General features: G+C 23.1%; 2 protein-coding genes across 4 annotated transcripts in view; one reads left to right on the forward strand and one right to left on the reverse strand.

The window, feature by feature from the left end:
* Positions 1–23286, reverse strand: part of LOC122500987 (band 7 protein AGAP004871-like) — a 283194-nt gene that overhangs the window by 69180 nt on the left and 190728 nt on the right. The window lies entirely within an intron of this gene.
* The window catches only part of LOC122500988 (LHFPL tetraspan subfamily member 6 protein-like), a 36930-nt gene that overhangs the window by 11541 nt on the left and 2103 nt on the right, over positions 1–23286 (forward strand). Inside the window, exons 2-4 of the mRNA XM_043610182.1 lie at positions 4879–4997; positions 14977–15152; positions 17795–17893. Of these exons, the coding sequence (XP_043466117.1) occupies positions 4879–4997; positions 14977–15152; positions 17795–17893 (394 nt within the window). The remainder of the gene's footprint in view (positions 1–4878; positions 4998–14976; positions 15153–17794; positions 17894–23286) is intronic.

The raw sequence follows: 23286 nt of genomic DNA on the forward strand, positions 1-23286 counted from the left end.
TTTGAAAATTATTTCTGTTTCAACAACTTCTTTTAAAAGCGAAGTCAATTTTCGTCATGATTCGTATTCGGTGAGCCATTAATTTTCAATAAGGATTGAATTTCAATAGATGAAAGGCTTCTACAGAAACTAATGTAAAGTTCCCCCAAACTCTTAAGCGTCTTATCGAGAATATTCTTCATCGATATTTAAAATCATTTGTATAATCCTTATACAATTTCACGACCTCTAATAAAATTTCATTCAATCGAAATTTATTCAAGTTAATTAAAATCTACATTGAAAATAAAAGAAGAAAAAAACCAAAAAAAAGAAGTTTTCTTTTAAAGAAAATTAACGAACAACAACAAGAAAAGAACTACACTAACCGAACAGTAAAAAACAAAGAAAGCAAAAAAAAATTTACAAGAAAAGTTATTAGTTCTGTAAAATTAAAAAAAGCTCTCAAAGTAATAGAGGATAATATTAAGTTCATATTTTTGTGATATTAAAGCAAAAAAAAAAAGTACAGCTCCATATTTGCGAAAAAAGACAAAAGAAAAATTTAGTCTCTCCAATCTACAAGCTTGTACATAATATTTTAGGAGAGAAAAAAAAGTCGCAGTCGAATACTTTATGAAAGTAGGTAAATTAAACTTTTCGAGTAGGCGAACATCGTGAGAATAATAATGAGACTTGTGTATAAGAGTAATTCCAGCAGAAAAGTCCAATATTTTCACGGCCAGTTGCACCAACCAACGTCTGACAAATCTTTGTTTAATTGCTCCTGTGTGAAAATGCATGTGCTTCCTTCATTTCTTGTTCACGAGATAGCAAATGATTTATGTACTAGTTGCACTTAAAAATTTAACCACTTAACAGAGATATTTTTATACTATGCTTGTTTCTTTATACCGAAAGTTTGGATGTAAAAAAAAAAATTGTTCTAGAAACAATTTTAATAAACGACAGTTAGAAACAATTGTTACGACTCTTTTTTTTAGTGGTTAATTATTATTATTAATTAATTATTTTTTCTAAACAGTAAACAATCAGGAAATACAAATATTACTAAATAATCAACAAATAGAAATTAAAAAAGAAGTAATGCTTGATATCTTCATGTTTTATAATAAATTAAATTTCCATAAAATTTTTCAAAAAAAAAAAAAAATCCAATATTTACAAAAATTTTAATAAAATCCTTCCCAATAATTCAATTACTTTTACAAACGTAGAAGAAGGTAATAAAATTTTCCCTATGAATTTAATTATTTAAAAAATGTAATAAAATTCGTTGTAAGAATTCAATTATTTTCATGAATAATAAAATTTTTCATAGGCTTTCAATTATTTTTAATAGAATTTCAATTTAATAGTTCTAAATAATTTAATTGTTTTTTTCAAATTTTCATAAAATGCTTCAAAAAAATTAAATTATTTCTAAAAAATTTAATATAATCCTATGCAAGAATTCAATTATTTAAAAAAATTCAATGAAATTCGTTCGAAGAATTCAATTATTTTCATAAATAATAAAATTCTTTACAGGATTTTAATTATTTTTAATATAATTTTAAATAAATTCCTCGAAAAATGTAATTATTTTCCAAAAATTTTTTGCAATAATTCAATTACATTTCACAAATAATAAAATTCTTCGCTGAAATTTAAATATTTTCAAAATCTGATATTTTAATAAAATTTCTTAAAAAAATTCAATTATTTTCAAAAAATCTAATAAAATGCGTTCCAAGAATTCAATTACTTTCCCAAATAATACAATTCTCTACAGGATTTAAATTATTTAAAAAAAAATTTAATAAAAATTCGTTGCAATAATTCAATTATTCTCCTAAATAATAAAATTTATCACAGGATTTTAATTATTTTTAATAAAAATTCAATTATTTTCTTAAATAATAAAATTAATCACAAGTATACAATTATTCTTAATACAATTGTAATTCAATTATTCTAAATTATTTAATTAGTTTTTTAAATTTTCATAAAATGATTCAAAAGAATTCAATTATGTCTAAAAATGTTAATAAAAGTCTTTGCAATAATTCAATTATTCAAAAAAATTCAATGAAACTCGTTGGAGGAATTTAATTATTTTCATAAATAATAAAATTCTTTACAGGACTTCAATTATTTTTAATACAATTTTAAGTAAATTCTTTGAAAAATGTAATTATTTTCAAAAATATTCAAAATTCGATTATTTCTGAAAATTCATGCTATAATTCTTTTAATATTCAATTATTATGTAAAATTTTAATTGAAATTGATTTTTAATTTAATTTTTATTCGAAAATTCTACGGGAATTAAATTATTTAAATACAAAAATAAATAATTTACTAACTAAATGAATGTTTTTCAATATTACTTTTGAAAATAATTGAATTTCTGCAATCATTCGTAACTACTTTTAAATTCAATTTTTTCCAGTACTTTAATAAAAATTCCTGACTTTTACTACTAATAGAAAAAATGACATAATTTGACGAAAAATTAATTTTACGTACTTATACTAATTAACTATTGTAAAATTGCTGTCTGACTACAAATTTCTTTTACTACTGAGACAAAAATTACAAAATTTAGAAAAAAAAACAGTATTTTTAGTTACCGACTCTTTTTTAGTAAAAAAAAGGCCTTTTTGCAATAAAAAACCATAATTTGATATTGAACACGAAATGGTATTAAAAAATGTCAAGACCAGCAACGTTTTTCTCGATATAAATTTTTTGTGAAGCAGACATGGATTCTGAATAGTTTCTAAGTAGCGTCTTTTTTTAGAAACAAGCCCTTTTTTCCTAAAAAAAATTACTATTTTATTCAAAAAAGCCCTAATTTGATAATACACTTTAAGAATCGTACAAAAAAGTGTTAAGACCATTTTCATTTTTCTAGATAAAAATTTTTTCTGAATCAGAGATGATTAATAATCATCACTTTTACTACTTAAATATAATCCAATTTTTGTCTGACCAAAGCTTTCATTTTCTACTAGGATAAAAAATACATCTGACTATAATCACTAACTCTACTACTTAAATGTAATAAAAATTTTGTCTAACTAAAAAATTCATGTTCTACTAATTATAAAATACATCTTCACATTTATTTATTTTGTAAAAATTTATAAAAACGTCTGACTATAATCATTACATTTGCAACAATTGTCTTGATTGTTTCAACTTTATTGATTTCTAATCAGTAAATAATCAACAAAAATAAAAATAGAATTAAAAAAAAATCAAAATAACCTGTTAGTTAAAGTGTTTTTTTTATTAAAAAGAAGAAAAATTGACAATTACCTATAAAATGCACAGAGAATAAAAAGAAAATACTCGAAAGCAAATGTAGAAATCGTTATCCTTTTGATGAAACTCAGAAAAGCCATGCTCGAATATCGGATATACGAAGGTTGTAATCATTTGAAATATCGCTCGTTGAAGCTGTCAATTTCATTTGGAGAGAAGCCATAGATTGAAAAATTGTAAGGTGCAAAAAAAAGGGTGAAAGGAAGGAAGCAAGGAAGGAGAGAGAAAGAGAGAGAGAAAAAGGGAGGGGAAAAAATTCCATGAATGAATAATACCCTACACTTTTCTTAAAGCATCCATTCTTCAGAGATTCAGACTTTGCATTCTAAGCCTCTTTCTGATTTTAAATTCTGTGAAAAGCGTTTTAAAGTTTCCATGGAGTTACAGTCACACGTATATACACACTGGGTGCTCCAATATATAAAATACTCTCCTTTGGAAATGAAATTTTCATTTTTTATCACGTTGCCAAATAGAAAGTACATATCGAGAACATAATATTACAATTTTAATATAAAATTTTCCTCCCCTCAAAAAAAAGAAAAAAAAAAAAATTGTGAAAAATTGCAATAAAGTGAATTTAATGTTTTTTTAACTGCCATCACTTCAGATAAGTTGTAATTAAAAAAAATTATGTTGGAATAAATTCTCGAAAAACGGAACAGAATCAAAAGTGTTATTTCCAGATGAAATTATTAAAAATTATTTTCACTTTAAGTATTTAATTTATTTATTTAATTCAGGTATTTTAGTTATTTTATTATATTATTTTTTTTTACTTTTTTATTTATTCTTATTTGTATTTTTTATTCTAAAATCCATATTTTATTTATTATTATTATTATTATTATTATTTATCATTAGTTTTTGTATTTATTGAAATATGTCCACATTATTTTAATTAAGCGTTATTTTTAATTACTGTGGAATTCCCTTTTTTCAATCTAATAACGGAAATATTGAAAATTAATATCTAAATGCGACTATTCTGTAGTTATGCATCAAAGATATTAATCGGTGCTATTTTTTCTCCATGCAAAGGACACCCCTTGTATTAAAACGTCGCTGACCGAAATGAATAAATGCATAGAAAAATTTACATTCGCTCTTGCTGCCTTTCTCGTTTGGTATAAAGATTCTAGATTCACAAGCGATATATACATGTTTTTGTATTTTCCCAAAAAAGAAAAAAAAATTGCTTCTTTGAAAATTTTCCTCAATGCAATTTTTAATAAAAAACAAAATATAATAAACAATTTTTTTTTCTCTAGAGAAAAATAACAATAACAACAAGAAAATCTCTCTTAATTTGAATTATGTAAATTTTGCACCCAATTGAAATAATAATAAAAAGATATAATTTTTATTATTTTTTTTTTATTTTATGAAAATATTTTTTTTAAATTTAATAAATTTTGTAATTAGAGTTTGTTTCAAGAGAAATTTGTATTAAACTATGAAAAATGTCTTCTAATGCGCATAATTTATAATAATAAATTTCTAATTATTTGCCTCCTATTTTGAAATAAGCAGATAGTAATAAATTCACGTTTAAATATGTTACAGGGACGACTTCTGGGGAAAGCAGACGCTTATTTCAATTCATTTCGGCGCTGTAATTATCCTCGAATCAGAGCACCCAACGCTATTCCAGAAATAGTATATGAATGTGCAAGGTACTCCAGGTACGTTTATCCAAAATTGTATGCCATGAAACCAACACGTTGTACTAAACTTGTTCACAACTTAGCTTGAAACATTAATTAAATTAACCACGTTTGAATTTCACTCAAAAGCATAAAATAATATTTAAATTACACTTTTTACAGGCCAAAAGAGTTACATATATTTAAATAAAAAACTATTTATAAATGGTCACTATTTATAAAATTTCCCACAAAAAAAAACGATTATTGGTAAATTCTTCAATTAAATATATATTAGAAAATAAAAACTTAAATAATTTCAAAAACAAAATCCGCAATTAAAGTTTCGCAATAAAAATTAATTTCACAGAATTGTTTGTTAAAAATATGAAAAATTCAAATTTTCAAAAATTTTACTTTGTCACCTTTTCAAAATCCAATTATTTCTTAAAATTTACGCTCTAATGCTTTTAACATTCATAATCTAATATTTTAACTGAAATCTATTTTTAAATCAATGTTTATGATAAAATTCTACTAGAATTCAATTATTTAAATACAAAAATAACAATTTATTGAATAATTGCATGTTTCTTAAAATTTAATTCTCATAAAGAATTAATCTATACATTTTTAAATAACTGAATTCTTTTGGCGAATTTTAATAAAATTTTCAAAACATTTTTTGAGGAATTCGATTAAAATTGTTCTTAAAATAATTGAAATTCTGCAATGAGTTTTATTATTCATGAAAATAATTGAATTTCTAAAAAGAATTTTATTATTTACGAAAATAATTGAATTCCCGTAAAAATTTTATTATTTATGAAAATAATTCAATGGTTGCGAAGAAATTTATAAAAAAAAATGTAAATAATGAAATTCCTGTGAAATTTTTATTATTTTTTGAAAATAATTAAAAGTTTGTGTAGAATTTTAATAAATTTTTTTTTTTAATTTTTTTGGAAAATGTTATGAAAATAGTAGATATTGAAGATTATTAAATTGAGGAAAATTTTTGAAAATAGTTGACATTTTAACAAAAATTTTATTAAAATTTTTAAAAATAATTGAATTTTGGTTTTAATTTTAAGAAATAATTAAATTCCAAAAGATTTGAAATTGTAATTTTTTAAATTTTAGTTCTTGTGAATAAATAAACTAACTAAATATTTAAAATAATTTAACTAAATTACTGAAGAATTATTGAATAGTTTAATTTAGAAATTGTGGAAAAATTATGTTTCTGAAAAATGTCAATAAAAATTTAATTAAAGTATCTTCAAGATAATTGAATTCTCAAAAACAATTGATTCAAAACATTTTTAACAATTGAAAATTTCCTTAAATTTAATTGAAATAATTTTTATATATAAAGAAATTATTGCCATTTTTCAGAATAGTATTGTCTTTGAAGGAAAAATATTAGAAATTAGAAAAAAAATTATTAAGAATACAATTTTCAACTGTCAAAACCTAAAAAAACAAAACAACGCGATAATGACTAACTTCAGGTATAGACAGAATGAATAAGTGACGGTACGACGATTATTATAAGTAATTAAAAATAATAATAATTATTAATAACTATCACAATTATTATATTAATAACAATTATTACAGTTATAAATTTATTTATTATTAAAACTGTTAATTATTAATAATTCTTATTATCCACATTATACATAGGCATTTAAAACTAAATAATTTCTTTTCCAATTTTTCTTTGCAAAAAAAAAAAAAAAAAATATTTGACGATCCAAAAATTCAACAAAGCTCTTTTTCTTCGTGATGCATTGTTTCCTATTTGGCAGACGTTTAAATTTTACGCGCAAGATTTATCGATACTTTTGCCCTGATATTTTCTAATACATCACTAAAAAAAAAAAAAGAAAATCACTGCCGTCCCCCTCCCCCATATCCTTTGGTAAATTTGCACAAAAGCTTTGCGATGACGGTAAACTTCTTGATTGATATGTTCCCATATTTACTCAATTATTCAACTTTTTCACCGATATTTCATTCGCCATATAAAAGTTTACAAAATAATTGAAAACAAATGATAAAAAATAAAATTGATACAACTTTTTTTTCATGAAACGTTTTGAGTGAAGCTTAAAAAAAAAAAAAAAAATAGAAAGGCAAAAAAAAACTAAGCCCGGGTCTTAATCACTCTTCTCGGTCGCTTATTGATTAAGCCGACAATTTCATCGAGCTTAAAAATGAACTCGCAGTTTATACTACAACTGTTAAAAAAACAATCGAAAACAAAAAATATTATTGATGATCAACCCTTTTTTTGATTTATTATTTTTTGAAAATAAAAGTAAAACAATTCAGTGATTAACAATGTAACTACTGTTATTTTTTCTCTCTTTATTTATAAATAAATAAATAAATTAAAAAATAAATAAATATATAAATAATAAATAAGAATAAATAAAGGAATAAAAAAGTCGTTAAAAACAGTAATAATAATATTAAAAATTATTAGTGATAATAATAATAATAATAATAGTATTATTATTCTTGTTGTTGTTATTATTAATATTATTTTTATTTATAGAAACTATAATTAATTATCATAAAAATATTAAAAACTCTAAAAATATTAAATATAATTTCAATAATAATATTAATTAGCAAAATTAATATTTGCTTCCTCTATTCTTAACAATTCGCTTTTGAAAATTACAATTGATGCTAAACCGTTTACCAATTCATCTGGTGTGAGTAAATTCATGGATAATTTACCTTACAACATATATCCCGCGAGACAATACAATTTTTTTTTTATCTTGAATAGTATTTGTATGTTCGTGCATATGTAGACAGTGCTATCAATCTGCGCGGAAATAAATTACATTCGTTATGTAGTGCAAGCGATTAACGAGCTGGAATGTTTTACATTGAAAGTAAATTTTATTAAACTGACTATCTCTGAAAACATTCATGGGAAAACCAATAAAAAAATTTTTTTTTATTATTATTTTACAATGTCGTATAAATTTAATTAAAATTCTCATCGTTAAAAAAAATATATTGTAATTATATTCGAAAAATTACTTGCAATGAAAGGTTAAAATATTAAAATAAAAAAAAATATAACAATGATTAAAAAAAAAATTCTATTACCAAAAATATGAAACAAGTTATTAAAAAACTTCTATTATTAAAATATGACCAAAATTTAATTAAAAAAAAAGTTTGACAAAAAGGAAAAAAATTCGAATAGGAAAATAACTAAATACTCTTTAGTACCATTGTAATAATGATACTAAAGAGTATTTAATTCGTTAAAAATTAATTAAATAAAAAAAAAATTAACAAAATTTGAAAAAAAAATTATAAAAAAATGCGTAAATGGAAAAAATTGTGTTTATAAAAAGTAATTTGTATTTACGAATGCGGAGGGAAACAAAAAGAGGACACATGCAGAGTAATATGAAAAATTGTAAACAAAAGCTTTTTACACGGAAATCGTGAGTCTGGTGAACCTCGATGGGGGATGCATGACAAAACAGAACGAAGAATGTTGTTTCTTTTCATTGGAAAATAAAGGAAGCTAACGAAAAAAAAGCACTGAGATACTTTTCTTTTCCCCCTTTTGTTTCGTACGTGACAAAGTTCGAGAAAATAAAGCCTTTCTTTCGACTCTCCATTATTTTATTAATCTAAAAGTTTCCTATTTTTTGGCAAATTATATTTAACACGTGAAGAAAATACAATTCAACAATATTTGTTCCTTTTTTTTCCTGAAAAGTATTTTTCTCCTCCTGTCAATTTAGTGCGGTACAAAATAAACTCTTGATGATAATAAACAAGAACAAATAATTTTTTTTTTTTAAAAACACCATTAAATTATTTTTGCAGAAAGACATTTTTATTTGCAAAATAATTTTTAAAAAAATGATTCTGACAAAAAAGCTGATAATAAACAAGTAAATATTTTTCTAGTAATATATAGTGAACATAATCGTAAATTTAAAGTTAAATAAAATAAAAAATTAATTATTATAATTTGATAAATTCAAATATTTAAAAAAAAATAAAATAAAAATAAAATAAAAAAAATAAAATAAAATACTTTAAAGAAATTCCATTATTTTCGAAACAACTTTAATTGAATTTCTCGAAAAAATTTCATTATTTTTAAATATAGAACAATTCATAACAATTTAATTATTTCTTAAAATTTTAATAAATTCTACGAAACATTTTAATTATTTTTATAAATAGTAAAATTCTTCGCAATAATTCAATTATTTTTATAAATAGTAAAATACTTTGAAGGAATTCAATTATTTTCAAAACAATTTAAATTCAATTCCTCGGATGAATTCACAATATTTTTTAAACATTTCCATAAATTTCAATTATGTTCTAATATTTTAATAAATTCTTCGAAACAATTCAACTATTTTTATAAATAGTAAAATTATTCGCAAGAATTCAATTATTTTCAATTCACTTTTTAATAGAATTCTTCTTCATAAAATTCAATTGCTTTCAAAATTTTTAATTAAAATTATTAAAGAAACTCCATTAGTTTAAAAAAAAATTCATCAAAATTATTTTTATCATTTTAAATTATTTTTTATGAAAATAATAATTGAATTCCTTAAAAAAAATTTATTATTTATGAAAATAATTAAATGTTTGCATACAATTTTATTAAAAAATTTTTTTTTAAATAATTGAATTCTTTTTGAGAAATTTTATTAAAAATAGTAGATATTGAAAATCATTGAAATTAGAAAAATGCATTTTATTTTTGAAAATAATTGAAATTAGGAGAACATTTTTTTTGACATTTATGAAAATAATTGAACTTTGGTGAAGAATTTTGTTATTTATAAAAATAATTGGGAATTTTACGAGAATTTTTTTTTCAAATTTTGTACATAGTTGAATTTTATAAGAATTTTTTTTTTTTTTAAATAATTGAATGTTTTTAGTGTTGTCAACAAAAATTTAAATTATAAAATTTTCAAATTCAATTATTTTTAAAATTGCTAATTTTATTAAATTAATAATATAAAATAATTTGGAAAATACGAAAATAATTAATATTGAAAATCAATACATTTTCAAAATAATTAATATATATTTGAAATCGAAATATGGAAACAAGATTTTGCGATAACTGCGATGATTTAGCTAAAAGGATCTTTTTCGTGGCAATGATTTTGGTTTTGAAATCAACAGCAGCATTGCCTCTTTTGCCATTACACTATACGTTTATTAAAGCCAGTATATAATTGTAATCATTAAATAAGAGAGGTTCATAATCCGAGTGAATAGTACACGATATGAGCATTAGTAACATGTTGAAACATGGTAAATTCATGATTCAAATGGCTAAAACAAATGATGATATAAATTCATATTACAAAATTATTACTTCTGTCTCTCTCAAAGCAAAATTGAAATGTTCCATATAGTATTTTATTTTTACTATTCAGATTGAAAAATACAGTTATAATAAATTTACTTTCACTGTATAATGATACTTTATTTACATGCTACTTGGAAACATTATTTCTGATTAAAATTTGATTTTATGAAAATAAAATTAAATCAATGATATATTATAAAAATAGTTTATAAATTCGTTGATATTCTGTCTGACTGAAATTGTATTTTACTACTAAAAGCAAAATTACTTGTATAACAATTATAAGCTACAAAATTTTATGTCTGACTGAAAATGGTTTTTACGACTAAAAGCAAAATTGCTTGTAACAATGTTAAGCTAACGAAATGTTTGCAAATATCGACATTTGTGTCTGACTAATATAGGTTTTTACTACTATGACTGAAAATAATTTTTACTTCTACAATGTCTGACTAAAATTATCTCATTCTACTTAAGAGAACATAGTCAAGGTTGGACCACCAATTGAACTCTGTTTATAACTTTTTTTCATCCAATAAATTAATAAATAATTAATAATTAATTAATATAAAACATCACTAGCATTCGAAAAATATTCCTTTCTATACTGGAATTAAAAATTAAATAGTAACCAATAAATTTATTTCACAATCACAAATAAATATTATCACTTGCCACTAATTATCAGAATATCACTGATTATGAAGAGAGAGAAAAAAAAATTAAATGAATTCTTTCTGACAAGTTCTCTTATTAGAATATTTTCCACTTCTAACAGGGACATAATTATCAATTGCGTCGGAGAAAATCTTTCCAGAAAAGTATCTCGCTGAGAATAGCGACTTGAAATGCAAGGAATTGCAATTAGCATTTCTTTACTTTTGCCGAGAACTTTTCACTTAAATGAATTTACAATGTTATATGCAATAAAAAAGATGGAAAATACTTTTTCAACTTTATTTTTTCTCTTCTTTATAATGTTTCTTATTATTCATATAAATTTCAAATCATATTATAATTATTAATTAAACTTTAATTATATTATTGTGAACAGTAACAATAAAATGATAATAATAATAATAATAAATAATAACAATAATTCAACAATAGTAGCTAACAATTTTTTTAAATTATTTCAAAAGGAGAAAGAAAAAAAAAATAATGTAGAAAAGAATCAACCAATATCAAATTATTAAAAAATTCGTTCAACGGGTAAAGAATTTACAGAAATTTATAAAAAGTACAATAAAAATGTAAAATAATAATAATAATTTAATTGAAAGAGAAAAGTATTTTTTTAACATTGAAAAGAAAAGGTGATTAATATTTGTCCATGTTCAACGTGATTTTAATTTTTAACTGATTTAATTTTCATTATTTTATGCTGCCCTGTAATAACCTTTATTGTAACCTAAAGGCTTATGAAAAGTGACCACGTTTCACGAATTTCTTTAAAGAGCTTAAGGTCCCTAAAGCTCTAGAAGGATTTTAAGCTTCGTCAAATTCCCATTTCTTTCAGGAATTCTATATAAAATTCGCAAAAATTATACACAGTTTTTCTTCGCCTTCTCGTAAAAGAGGAAAAGAAATACAAAAAAAAAAACCCTTTACCCCTTAATCCACTCAATTTAAATATGAAATAGTTAAAATCTTCCACAATTTAAGATTAAAAATTTCTCAATGTAAAAATAAATTTTATATTCATTATCCATATTAAAAAATCCACACCCAATGAAAATCATTTCAGTTGATAAAATTTCTTTTTTTTTATTTCAAAAATTGTCATCGAGTTTTTATTCGGGTGGAAAGAGAAAAAAAAGCGTAAATATGTTTTTGATGTTCCAATGGCAGAAAAAGTATTTCGCGAATATTGAAAGTTTCGTTTCCCAATGTATTTGGAAAAAGGGAGGTAGATTAAATATTTGCTCCTCTTAACAGAACTGGAAGCCTATCAACCTCGATTTTCCATTCATGGACATTAAAATCTATTAAAAAAAAAGAAAAAAAAAACGTTTTGACATCAATTTCACGAGAACTGTCGACTGACAAAATTCAATTACGATCTCTGTATCAAAAGAATTCTGATGACCAATTACACACGTTGTCACGTTTTTCTGTTTTCAATTTTTTTTTCACCTCTAAGATTCAAATTAATTAATTTAAAATTTTTGATAAAAGAAAGTCTTTGGAAATTTTTTTTTTCGATTTTATAACATTTTTTAACACTTAAATCTATAAATCCATAATAACGTTCAAAATTCGAATTAATTAATTTATTATTTTTTATAAACAATGATTAAACTTCAAAAAATTTGCGTTAACAAATTTTGTAAATAACTAAAAATATTACGAACACCAGCAGTATTTCATTCATTATTAATACTATGTCAATTAAAAAATTTATTATTTTTAATATATCAACTTAAATTTTCGAATAATTTCAGATTCGAAATATAAAAAATTAATTTATTTACTAATTTATTATTTTTATTATTACCAATATATTAATTTTCAAAAATTGTAATAAAAATCTTTATGCGAATTCGATTCTTTTTGTAAATAGAAAAATTCTTTGAAGAAATTCAATTAAGAAAATTCTATATAAAAATTGAATTTTACTATGTAATTAAAATTACATTCGTCGAAAAAATTTGCAAGAAGCCAATTATTTTCATAAATAATAAAAGTCTTCACAAAACTTCAATTATAATAAAATTTCTCGAAAGAATTCATTTCTTTTTTAAAATTTTAAGAAATTCTTCTCGAAAATTCAATTATTTTCATAAATAATAAAATTCTACACAGAAATTTTCAATTATTTTCATATTTCAAAAATTTAAAAAAAAATCTTTGCACGAATTCAATTATTTTGAATATAATTTTAATACAAATTCTTCGCAAGAATTAAATTATTTTCATAAATAGTAAAATTCTTCAGAGGAATATTCAATTATTTTAAAAAATATTTATAAAATAGAATTATAATTGAAGTCCTCAAAAGAATTTAATTATTTTCAAAAATTGTCATAAAGTTCTTAAAAACAATTGAATTTTTTTTAATTTTAATAAAATTCTAATGCAACAATTTAATTATCTATTTAAATTCAAAATTATAAAAAAGTTACAAAAATTTCTGAAGAAGTTAATTTTATGAGAAGTGTTTATTAAAATTTTTTTTTAAATTAGTTGAATTTTTGAATAAATATTTAATTGGAAAATTCTTAAATTGTTGAAATTCTATGAAATGAAAGAATAAATAAGTAGATTTTAGAAATAGTTTAGGTGACCTCTTTTTCATTAAAAAAATAATTAAATTTGTGGCAATCTCATTAAAATTGAATTCCTATGAAGACTATTATTATTTTTGAAAATAATTGACTTCTTGCAAAATTTTTTCGACAAATTTAATTAAATTGCATTAAAAATAATTGAATTTGTGCAAAGAATTTTTCTATTTATAAACATAATCGAATTCGTGTAAAGATTTTTATTACAATTTTTAAAAATAATTGAAAATTCCTGTGAATAAATTTTTTATTTATAAAAATAATTGAATTTTTAATTTTTAATTAAAATTTTTCAAAAAATTTATTATTTTCTTTTATATTTTTCAAAAATTCAATCAATTTGTAAAAGATTTTAACAAATTTTTATTGTTTGGAAATTTTTTAATTGTAATATAAATGAAAAACTATTATCTTTCAAAAATTATTTTAAAATATTAAAAAAAAATTAATTTTAACTTTAAGAATTTCTTCATTATAATTTTTTGAAAATATTATACCTTAATAACTTTAAAAAAGGATAGTTACTGTTACAATTATTTTAAAAAATTGAATTTTTTGTATTTGAATAATTAAATTCTCGAAGAACTTTTGGAAAATTATTTTCAATAAACAGATTTAGAGATAAAGTTTAATTAAAAATTATGGAAAATAATTTAATTTTAGAAGGGTTATTTTGTAATTTTTAAAAATTATTAAATTTTTTAGGTTTTAAATTGAAATTCTTTTAATAAAAACACATAAGAATTATTTAAATTATTTAACAAAATTATTCAAGTTCTAAATAATTGAATTAAGAAATCATTGAATGATCAGGGAAATACAAAATAAAATTTTTGTAACAACACTGAATTAAATAAACGACATTTTTTCATATTCTAAAAAAATAATCGAAATTGTGTAACAATTTTTATTAACATTTTTGAAAATAATTGAATTTTTGCGTAAAATTTATTAAAATTAAAAAAAATTGAATTCTTTTGAGAAATTTTATTATCATTGAATTCATTTGAAGTTTTTTATTATTATTTTTGAAAATAATTGACTTCTTGCAAATTTTTTCGACTTTAAATAAATTGCATTAAAAAAAATTGCATTTGTGCGAAGAATTTTTCTATTTATAAAAAGTAATAGATTTAAATGGATTTAAATTTTGAATTAACTTTAATTTGTTATGTTTATGCTCTTATTTGTTTTAAGTTTATATTTAGACTCAGAATTGATTTGTTTACTAAATAAATTGATAAAATTTAAATATTCGGTTAAAGGAACAGTACTATTATAGTGGCTAAAAAATCGTTTTCAATAGTAAATATTGATTTTAATGATTTTTCAGTTTTTGGGATATTCCAAGTCCATGGTGGCAAGCGAGCACAGTGACTATTGGTCTGGGAGTTGCTATTGCTGTGATTGGAGCGCTTACGCTTTTGGCAGCGGCGTCCTCTTTTCTTCCACATGTTCTTAAGACTCCGAAGCATACTCGGGCTCTTGGATCTCTTCAGCTTTTATCTGGTGAGTACCCGCTTCAGCCATTAAAGTAGCTCTCATTCACTCTTTGAAAAACAGGACATATCACACTTCAGAAAATAGAAAAGCTTTTAACAAAGGACAGCCAGTTATCGATTAAAAATATTGCTTCCTTTTCGCCGTGAAATTAAAAAGCATCGTAAAAATCTCTCCTAATCAAAAAAAAAAAGAAAAATAAAGAAAAAAAATTTGTAAAATACATCGAAAAGTTGCTTATTTCAATTTTTTTTCTCTTCTGTAAAAAGTACCCTAATTCAACAAAATTGTAAAAAGTAAAAACTATTTCTTTTTACTTTTTTACTATAAATTGTAAAAGTAAAAACAATATTTGGATATTTTCCTAAGTTCGACAGAATTTAAATAAAATTCCTCCTTTTTGAATTTAACAAAAATTAACTATTTCTTCTTTGCAATATAATTTAAAGAACAAGAAACATTAATTACCTCATCTTGAAAATAAATAGATTTAGTTAAAGTTTTAACATTATTAAAAGCGAATATAAACCGAGTTACGTCGAAAACCTTGAGTTTAATCACTGGATAATGGTCCCAAGGGTTTCATTCTGAATCCTCCTTCATTACGGAAAACTCACTTTCGAGATATATAAAATTCATGATTTCAAATTTAATTTTCACATGAAAAGTTTCATCCATATTTTTACTAAAATCAACTAAGTCGAAATACGTATTATTTTCTTTTATATATTCAAATAAAAAAAAGTTTCCACAATCAAGCTTTTAAGTTTCGTAATTTAAAATGATTGAATTCTTTTCTCTCTTTCTCCCTTTTTTTTCTCTGAACAAAAGATGAGTGTATGTCATTAAGGTTAAAATCTTCTGATAAATGCCAGTCTATTCGCATATATAATTCCAAAGTGCAATATGACGATTTTCTAAATTGGAGTATTTCAACTACTTTGCAAAATCGTTTCGTTTCATAATGGTTTCCCTTAAGTATAGAAAGCGAATAATAAAAGAATTCAACATTGCGACTTCGTAATCACAAAATTCACTCAAAAATTTTCATCACTTGCGATAGTTTTAAAAGTTTCTTTTAAAATTACTTTTTGTCTGAAGTGGGAAAAATTGGAAAACTCCGGAATTGCTTAGAAATTGGGTTTTTTTTTTTTGTAAACAATCATAACCGTTTGTTATTCAAGTAACGGTTAATAGGCGACAGATTCCTAATAATCAACGTTTCAAACGTTTAATTTAAAAAAAGTGCTATTTCAAAAATTCAAAAATTTTGCTAAATAATATTTAAATACTTGTTAAACTTATTTTTTTTTACAGAAATTCAAGTATTTTAAATTCAAATTTCAAATATTCTGAAATTTTATTATGTTTAAAAACTAAAGCTGAAATTCTTACAAAATTTAATTATTTTCTAGCATTTTTATAACTAATGCTAAAAAATTACCATAGAACTCTGTCAGTGTCTGACTAAACTCAATATTTACTACTAATATTGAAATTCAATCAAAAAAAAAGTCTGTGTGAAAATCACTTTTTCTACTCATGACAAAATTTGACTTTTGGTAAAATTTATTACTGACTGAAATTTATTTTTACTATTACTAATTGATATTCACTTTTACTATTATTGACAAATATTTATTTTTACTATTATTGAGTGAAATTTATTTTTACAACTAATATTTAATATTGATTTTAAAAAATATAAAAAATACACTAATTTCAACAAATTGTCTGACAACAAATAGAACTGTACTACTGACAAAAATAAAATGTGTATTAAAAAACATTCTGTCTGACTAAAATATTCTACTACTACTCATGCTAAAAAAAGTTGCAACAGAACTCGGTCAGTGTCTGACTAAACTCAATGTTTACTACTGATTTCGAAATTCAATCCAAAAAAAATGTCTGTGAAAATTACTTTTTCTACTAAAGACAAAATTCGATATTTTAGCAAAATTTATTATTGACTGAAATTTATTTCCACTACTAATATCTACTATTAATTTTCAAAAAAAAAAATATATATATAAAAATAAATAACTTCAACTGTCCGACAGCTGTCAGTGTCTGACTAAAATTAATGTTTACTACTGATTTCGAATTTCAATCCAAAAAATTGTCTGCATAAAAAAATTACTATTTCTACTTAATGACAAAATTCGAGATTTTAGTAAAATTTATTACTGACTATTTATTTTCACTACTAATATCTACTATTAATTTTCAAAAAAAAAATAAATAAAAATAAAGAATTTTAACTGTCTGACAATACTAGACGTGCACTACTGAAAAAAATAAAATGTGTGTCAAAAAAATTATTCCCCTCTGACTAAAAGAGAGAGTTTCATATATATTAAAAAAAAATAAAAAATAATTTGAAAAAAATTAAGAAAAAGTATCAATTGCCAAATGGCAATTGATACTTTTTCTTAATTGTTTTCAAATAATTTTTTATTTCGTCTTAATTTTTAATAAAAATGATTTAGCAACAATTTCTGACCAAACAAAATAAAAGATGAGAATTTTTTTCTTTCTTGCCAAAAAAAAATAAAAGAATATGATAAATTTTTCTTCTCTTCAATAAAGCACTATTAAGTAGTAATTGTAAAAAAAAAAAATTTTTTTTCTCTCTGCAACTGTTACAGCAGTGATGATATGCGGGGGACTCGTGATGTACCCAATTGGATGGGATAACCGAGAAGTCAGAGAATCCTGCGGCAGATCCGCAAATGTCTACAATCTCGGTGAGTACTCGAAACCCAGTTGCAAACCTAAATGACAGATTTAATGGTGATGGGGGGTAAGGGAAGGGGGGAAAGGTCTCTCAAAGACGACGACGTCGTCGACGACGAGAATTCTCATTCCAATGACGACATCCAAGTAACCGTCTGGTCTGTCGGTTTTAAACGTTTCACAAAACGGCTGCGTAAACGACGCCTCCAGTCGTTACCATATTTTCTACAAAAGAGAGAAAGAGAGACAGAGACCCCACTCACTCTTGAACCTTTAGTTTCTTTTTCTTTTAAATTTTCTTTTCTTTCTCTCCTTCTCTCTCTTTTCTCTCTCTCTCTCGCTCCTCTTCACCCCTCTCAATATTTCTCTCCTTGAACTATTCGCGTCCCATCTTGCACTTTATCAAGGGAAATAACGCAGTTTTGCTCACGAAGCTGAACGAAATTTGAATTTGTCTCTTCCATGCATTATAAGAAGATATTGGTTTATTTAAAAAAAAAAAATAAAAGAATTCAGAGAAAATAAATGGACAGTAAAGAAAAAACTCCATTTTTTATAGAGTGTTTTTTATTTTAATTTTTAGAGAAAAATTGAATTATATTCTACATAAAGCATACATTATTATATATAGAGTAAAAATATCTTTTTGATAAAAATTTCTTTTTATATAAAATTATAAGTAACCATGAAGAAAAATGTACGAGCTCTTGACTGTGTTGAAAGAAATATTTAAAGTACGTGAGGCTTGTGATTTTTATGCTTACAAGCTGTGTCCCTTTAGATGTGCTCGAGCAAAAGTTATATTTTCAACTAAAAAATTATATAGAAATTCTTTGAATATTTTTAAACTTTAATGAGAAAAAAAATTTCTTATTGTACTTTTTTTCTAAATATGCAAAATTAAGAGCGAGAGAGATTAGTGGAATTTACATAAATAATTTATTTTGTAATATAAATGTAAAAATGATTTAAAAAACAAAAATTAATAATTTTCTAAAAGGGTTGCCAGGAAAATTTGTGATCGTTTTTCCCTGATTTTCAGACAGAATTTTAATTTATTCTCCTAAGAATTCTTCTAGAAATAATTAGACATGGAAAAGAAAATTTTCCAAAACATTAATTTGTGAATATTTTCAATTATTTTTTTTTCAAAAGAATTAAAATTATCAAAAATTTTCAATTTAAAACCTAAAATTCAATTCTTTATCAAAAAAACTGCGAAGACAACTCATCAAAAATTCGATAATTTTTTTTTAATTATAATATTACATCTTTATTTGAACCAAAAACAATTTAATTGAATCATGAAATTGCTGCTTGAACACAAAAAAATTCATTTGAACCAAATAAAATTTATTTGAAACATAAGATTATTTTATTTTAATTTATTTGAACCAAACAAACTTTATTTAAACCAAATAAAACATATTTCAAATGATATGTAATTACAAAACAAATAAAATATATTTGAGAAATAAAATTGTTATTTGAACAAACCATAATTTATTTCAGCTAAATAAAAATAATTTTGAAGAAATAAAATTGTTTTTGAAGCAAGTAAAGGCCAAATAAAATTGATTTGATCCTAAAAGACCTTATTTTAACCAAAATAATTTTTTTTCTAAGCCACAAATTTGATTTGAATAAAAAAAATTATTTGAACGATATACTTATTTTGAAACCAATAAAATTTATTACTGCTTCATAAAATTTTTTCTTTGAATCAAACAAAATTTTTATTTGATCCAAAAAATTTTATTTGAAACCTAAAAATCTTTTTTGAACCAAAAAAAAATGTATTTCAATCATAAAATTTGCATTTGAACTAAAAACATTTCTTTGAGGTGCCGTGAAACTAGCGACCCGCCAACCGCCAGACGCCTCACAATTCCATAGGCGTCGCCACAGAATAATTTAAAATGATCAATTCTTCATTCTTTCTTTTTCGCGATAATTTCTTTCACTATAGAGTTGCAGACAAATATTCTACGAACATAATTTAACATATAAATCCATTGTTTATTAACAATTAAATTTTTTAAAGCTCTTAGCTCCTCAAAACTCGAAAATTCGATTGTCTGCTAATTGGCGGATGGAGTATTTTGACTAGTAATTTTGCCAAAATTATTTTACTAAATAAAATTCTTGCAAATAAACATCTAAGCAACAAAAGGCAACAACAAAATTAATTGTTTATTAACAATTTAGTTTTTTAAAGCTCTTAGCTCCTGAAAACTCAAAATTTCGATTGTCTGCTAATTGGCGGATGGAGTATTTTGACTAGTAATTTTGCCAAAATTATTTTGCAAAAGTAAATTCTTGTAAATAAACATCTAAGAAACAATAGGCAACAACAAAATTAATTGTTTATAAACAATTTAATTTTTTAAAGCTCTTAGCTCCTCAAAACTCAAAATTTCGATTGTCTGCTAATTGGCGGATGGAGTATTTTGACTAGTAATTTTGCCAAAATTATTTTACTAAATAAAATTCTTGCGAATAAACATCTAAGCAACAAAAGGCAACAACAAAATTAATTGTTTATAAACAATTTAATTTTTTAAAGCTCTTAGCTCCTGAAAAGTCAAAATTTCGATTGTCTGCTAATGGCGGATGGAGTATTTTGACTAGTAATTTTGCCAAAATTATTTTACTAAATAAAATTCTTGCAAATAAACATCTAAGCAACAAAAGGCAACAACAAAATTAATTGTTTATAAACAATTAAATTTTTTAAAGCTCTTAGCTCCTCAAAACTCGAAAATTCGATTGTCTGCTAATTGGCGGATGGAGTATTTTGACTAGTAATTTTGCCAAAATTATTTTACTAAATAAAATTCTTGCAAATAAACATCTAAGCAACAAAAGGCAACAACAAAATTAATTGTTTATTAACAATTTAGTTTTTTAAAGCTCTTAGCTCCTGAAAACTCAAAATTTCGATTGTCTGCTAATTGGCGGATGGAGTATTTTGACTAGTAATTTTGCCAAAATTATTTTGCAAAAGTAAATTCTTGTAAATAAACATCTAAGAAACAATAGGCAACAACAAAATTAATTGTTTATAAACAATTTAATTTTTTAAAGCTCTTAGCTCCTCAAAACTCAAAATTTCGATTGTCTGCTAATTGGCGGATGGAGTATTTTGACTAGTAATTTTGCCAAAATTATTTTACTAAATAAAATTCTTGCGAATAAACATCTAAGCAACAAAAGGCAACAACAAAATTAATTGTTTATAAACAATTTAATTTTTTAAAGCTCTTAGCTCCTCAAAACTCGAAAATTCGATTGTCTGCTAATTGGCGGATGGAGTATTTTGACTAGTAATTTTGCCAAAATTATTTTACTAAATAAAATTCTTGCGAATAAACATCTAAGCAACAAAAGGCAACAACAAAATTAATTGTTTATAAACAATTTAATTTTTTAAAGCTCTTAGCTCCTGAAAAGTCAAAATTTCGATTGTCTGCTAATGGCGGATGGAGTATTTTGACTAGTAATTTTGCCAAAATTATTTTACTAAATAAAATTCTTGCAAATAAACATCTAAGCAACAAAAGGCAACAACAAAATTAATTGTTTATAAACAATTTAATTTTTTAAAGCTCTTAGCTCCTCAAAACTCGAAAATTCGATTGTCTGCTAATTGGCGGATGGAGTATTTTGACTAGTAATTTTGCCAAAATTATTTTACTAAATAAAATTCTTGCAAATAAACATCTAAGCAACAAAAGGCAACAACAAAATTAATTGTTTATAAACAATTTAATTTTTTAAAGCTCTTAGCTCCTGAAAAGTCAAAATTTCGATTGTCTGCTAATTGGCGGATGGAGTATTTTGACTAGTAATTTTGCCAAAATTATTTTACTAAATAAAATTCTTGCAAATAAACATCTAAGCAACAAAAGGCAACAACAAAATTAATTTTTTATAAACAATTTAATTTTTTAAAGCTCTTAGCTCCTCAAAACTCGAAAATTCGATTGTCTGCTAATTGGCGGATGGAGTATTTTGACTAGTAATTTTGCCAAAATTATTTTACTAAATAAAATTCTTGCAAATAAACATCTAAGCAACAAAAGGCAACAACAAAATTAATTTTTTATAAACAATTTAATTTTTTAAAGCTCTTAGCTCCTCAAAACTCGAAAATTCGATTGTCTGCTAATTGGCGGATGGAGTATTTTGACTAGTAATTTTGCCAAAATTATTTTACTAAATAAAATTCTTGCAAATAAACATCTAAGCAACAAAAGGCAACAACAAAATTAATTGTTTATAAACAATTTAATTTTTTAAAGCTCTTAGCTCCTGAAAAGTCAAAATTTCGATTGTCTGCTAATTGGCGGATGGAGTATTTTGACTAGTAATTTTGCCAAAATTATTTTGTAAAAGTAAATTCTTGTAACTAAACAGCTAAGGAACAATAGGCAACAACAAAATTAATTGTTTATAAACAATTTAATTTTTTAAAGCTCTTAGCTCCTGAAAAGTCAAAATTTCGATTGTCTGCTAATTGGCGGATGGAGTATTTTGACTAGTAATTTTGCCAAAATTATTTTACTAAATAAAATTCTTGCAAATAAACATCTAAGCAACAAAAGGCAACAACAAAATTAATTGTTTATAAACAATTTAATTTTTTAAAGCTCTTAGCTCCTCAAAACTCGAAAATTCGATTGTCTGCTAATTGGCGGATGGAGTATTTTGACTAGTAATTTTGCCAAAATTAGTTTACTAAATAAAATTCTTGCAAATAAACATCTAAGCAACAAAAGGCAACAACAAAATTAATTTTTTATAAACAATTTAATTTTTTAAAGCTCTTAGCTCCTCAAAACTCGAAAATTCGATTGTCTGCTAATTGGCGGATGGAGTATTTTGACTAGTAATTTTGCCAAAATTATTTTACTAAATAAAATTCTTGCAAATAAACATCTAAGCAACAAAAGGCAGCAACAAAATTAATTGTTTATAAACAATTTAATTTTTTAAAGCTCTTAGCTCCTCAAAACTCGAAAATTCGATTGTCTGCTAATTGGCGGATGGAGTATTTTGACTAGTAATTTTGCCAAAATTATTTTACTAAATAAAATTCTGGCAAATAAACATCTAAGCAACAAAAGGCAACAACAAAATTAATTTTTTATAAACAATTTAATTTTTTAAAGCTCTTAGCTCCTCAAAACTCGAAAATTCGATTGTCTGCTAATTGGCGGATGGAGTATTTTGACTAGTAATTTTGCCAAAATTATTTTACTAAATAAAATTCTTGCAAATAAACATCTAAGCAACAAAAGGCAACAACAAAATTAATTGTTTATAAACAATTTAATTTTTTAAAGCTCTTAGCTCCTCAAAACTCGAAAATTCGATTGTCTGCTAATTGGCGGATGGAGTA

The sequence above is a fragment of the Leptopilina heterotoma genome, unplaced genomic scaffold (genome assembly GCF_015476425.1).
Source record: "Leptopilina heterotoma isolate Lh14 unplaced genomic scaffold, ASM1547642v1 Lhet_197, whole genome shotgun sequence".
NCBI classification, from domain to species: Eukaryota; Metazoa; Arthropoda; class Insecta; order Hymenoptera; family Figitidae; genus Leptopilina; species Leptopilina heterotoma.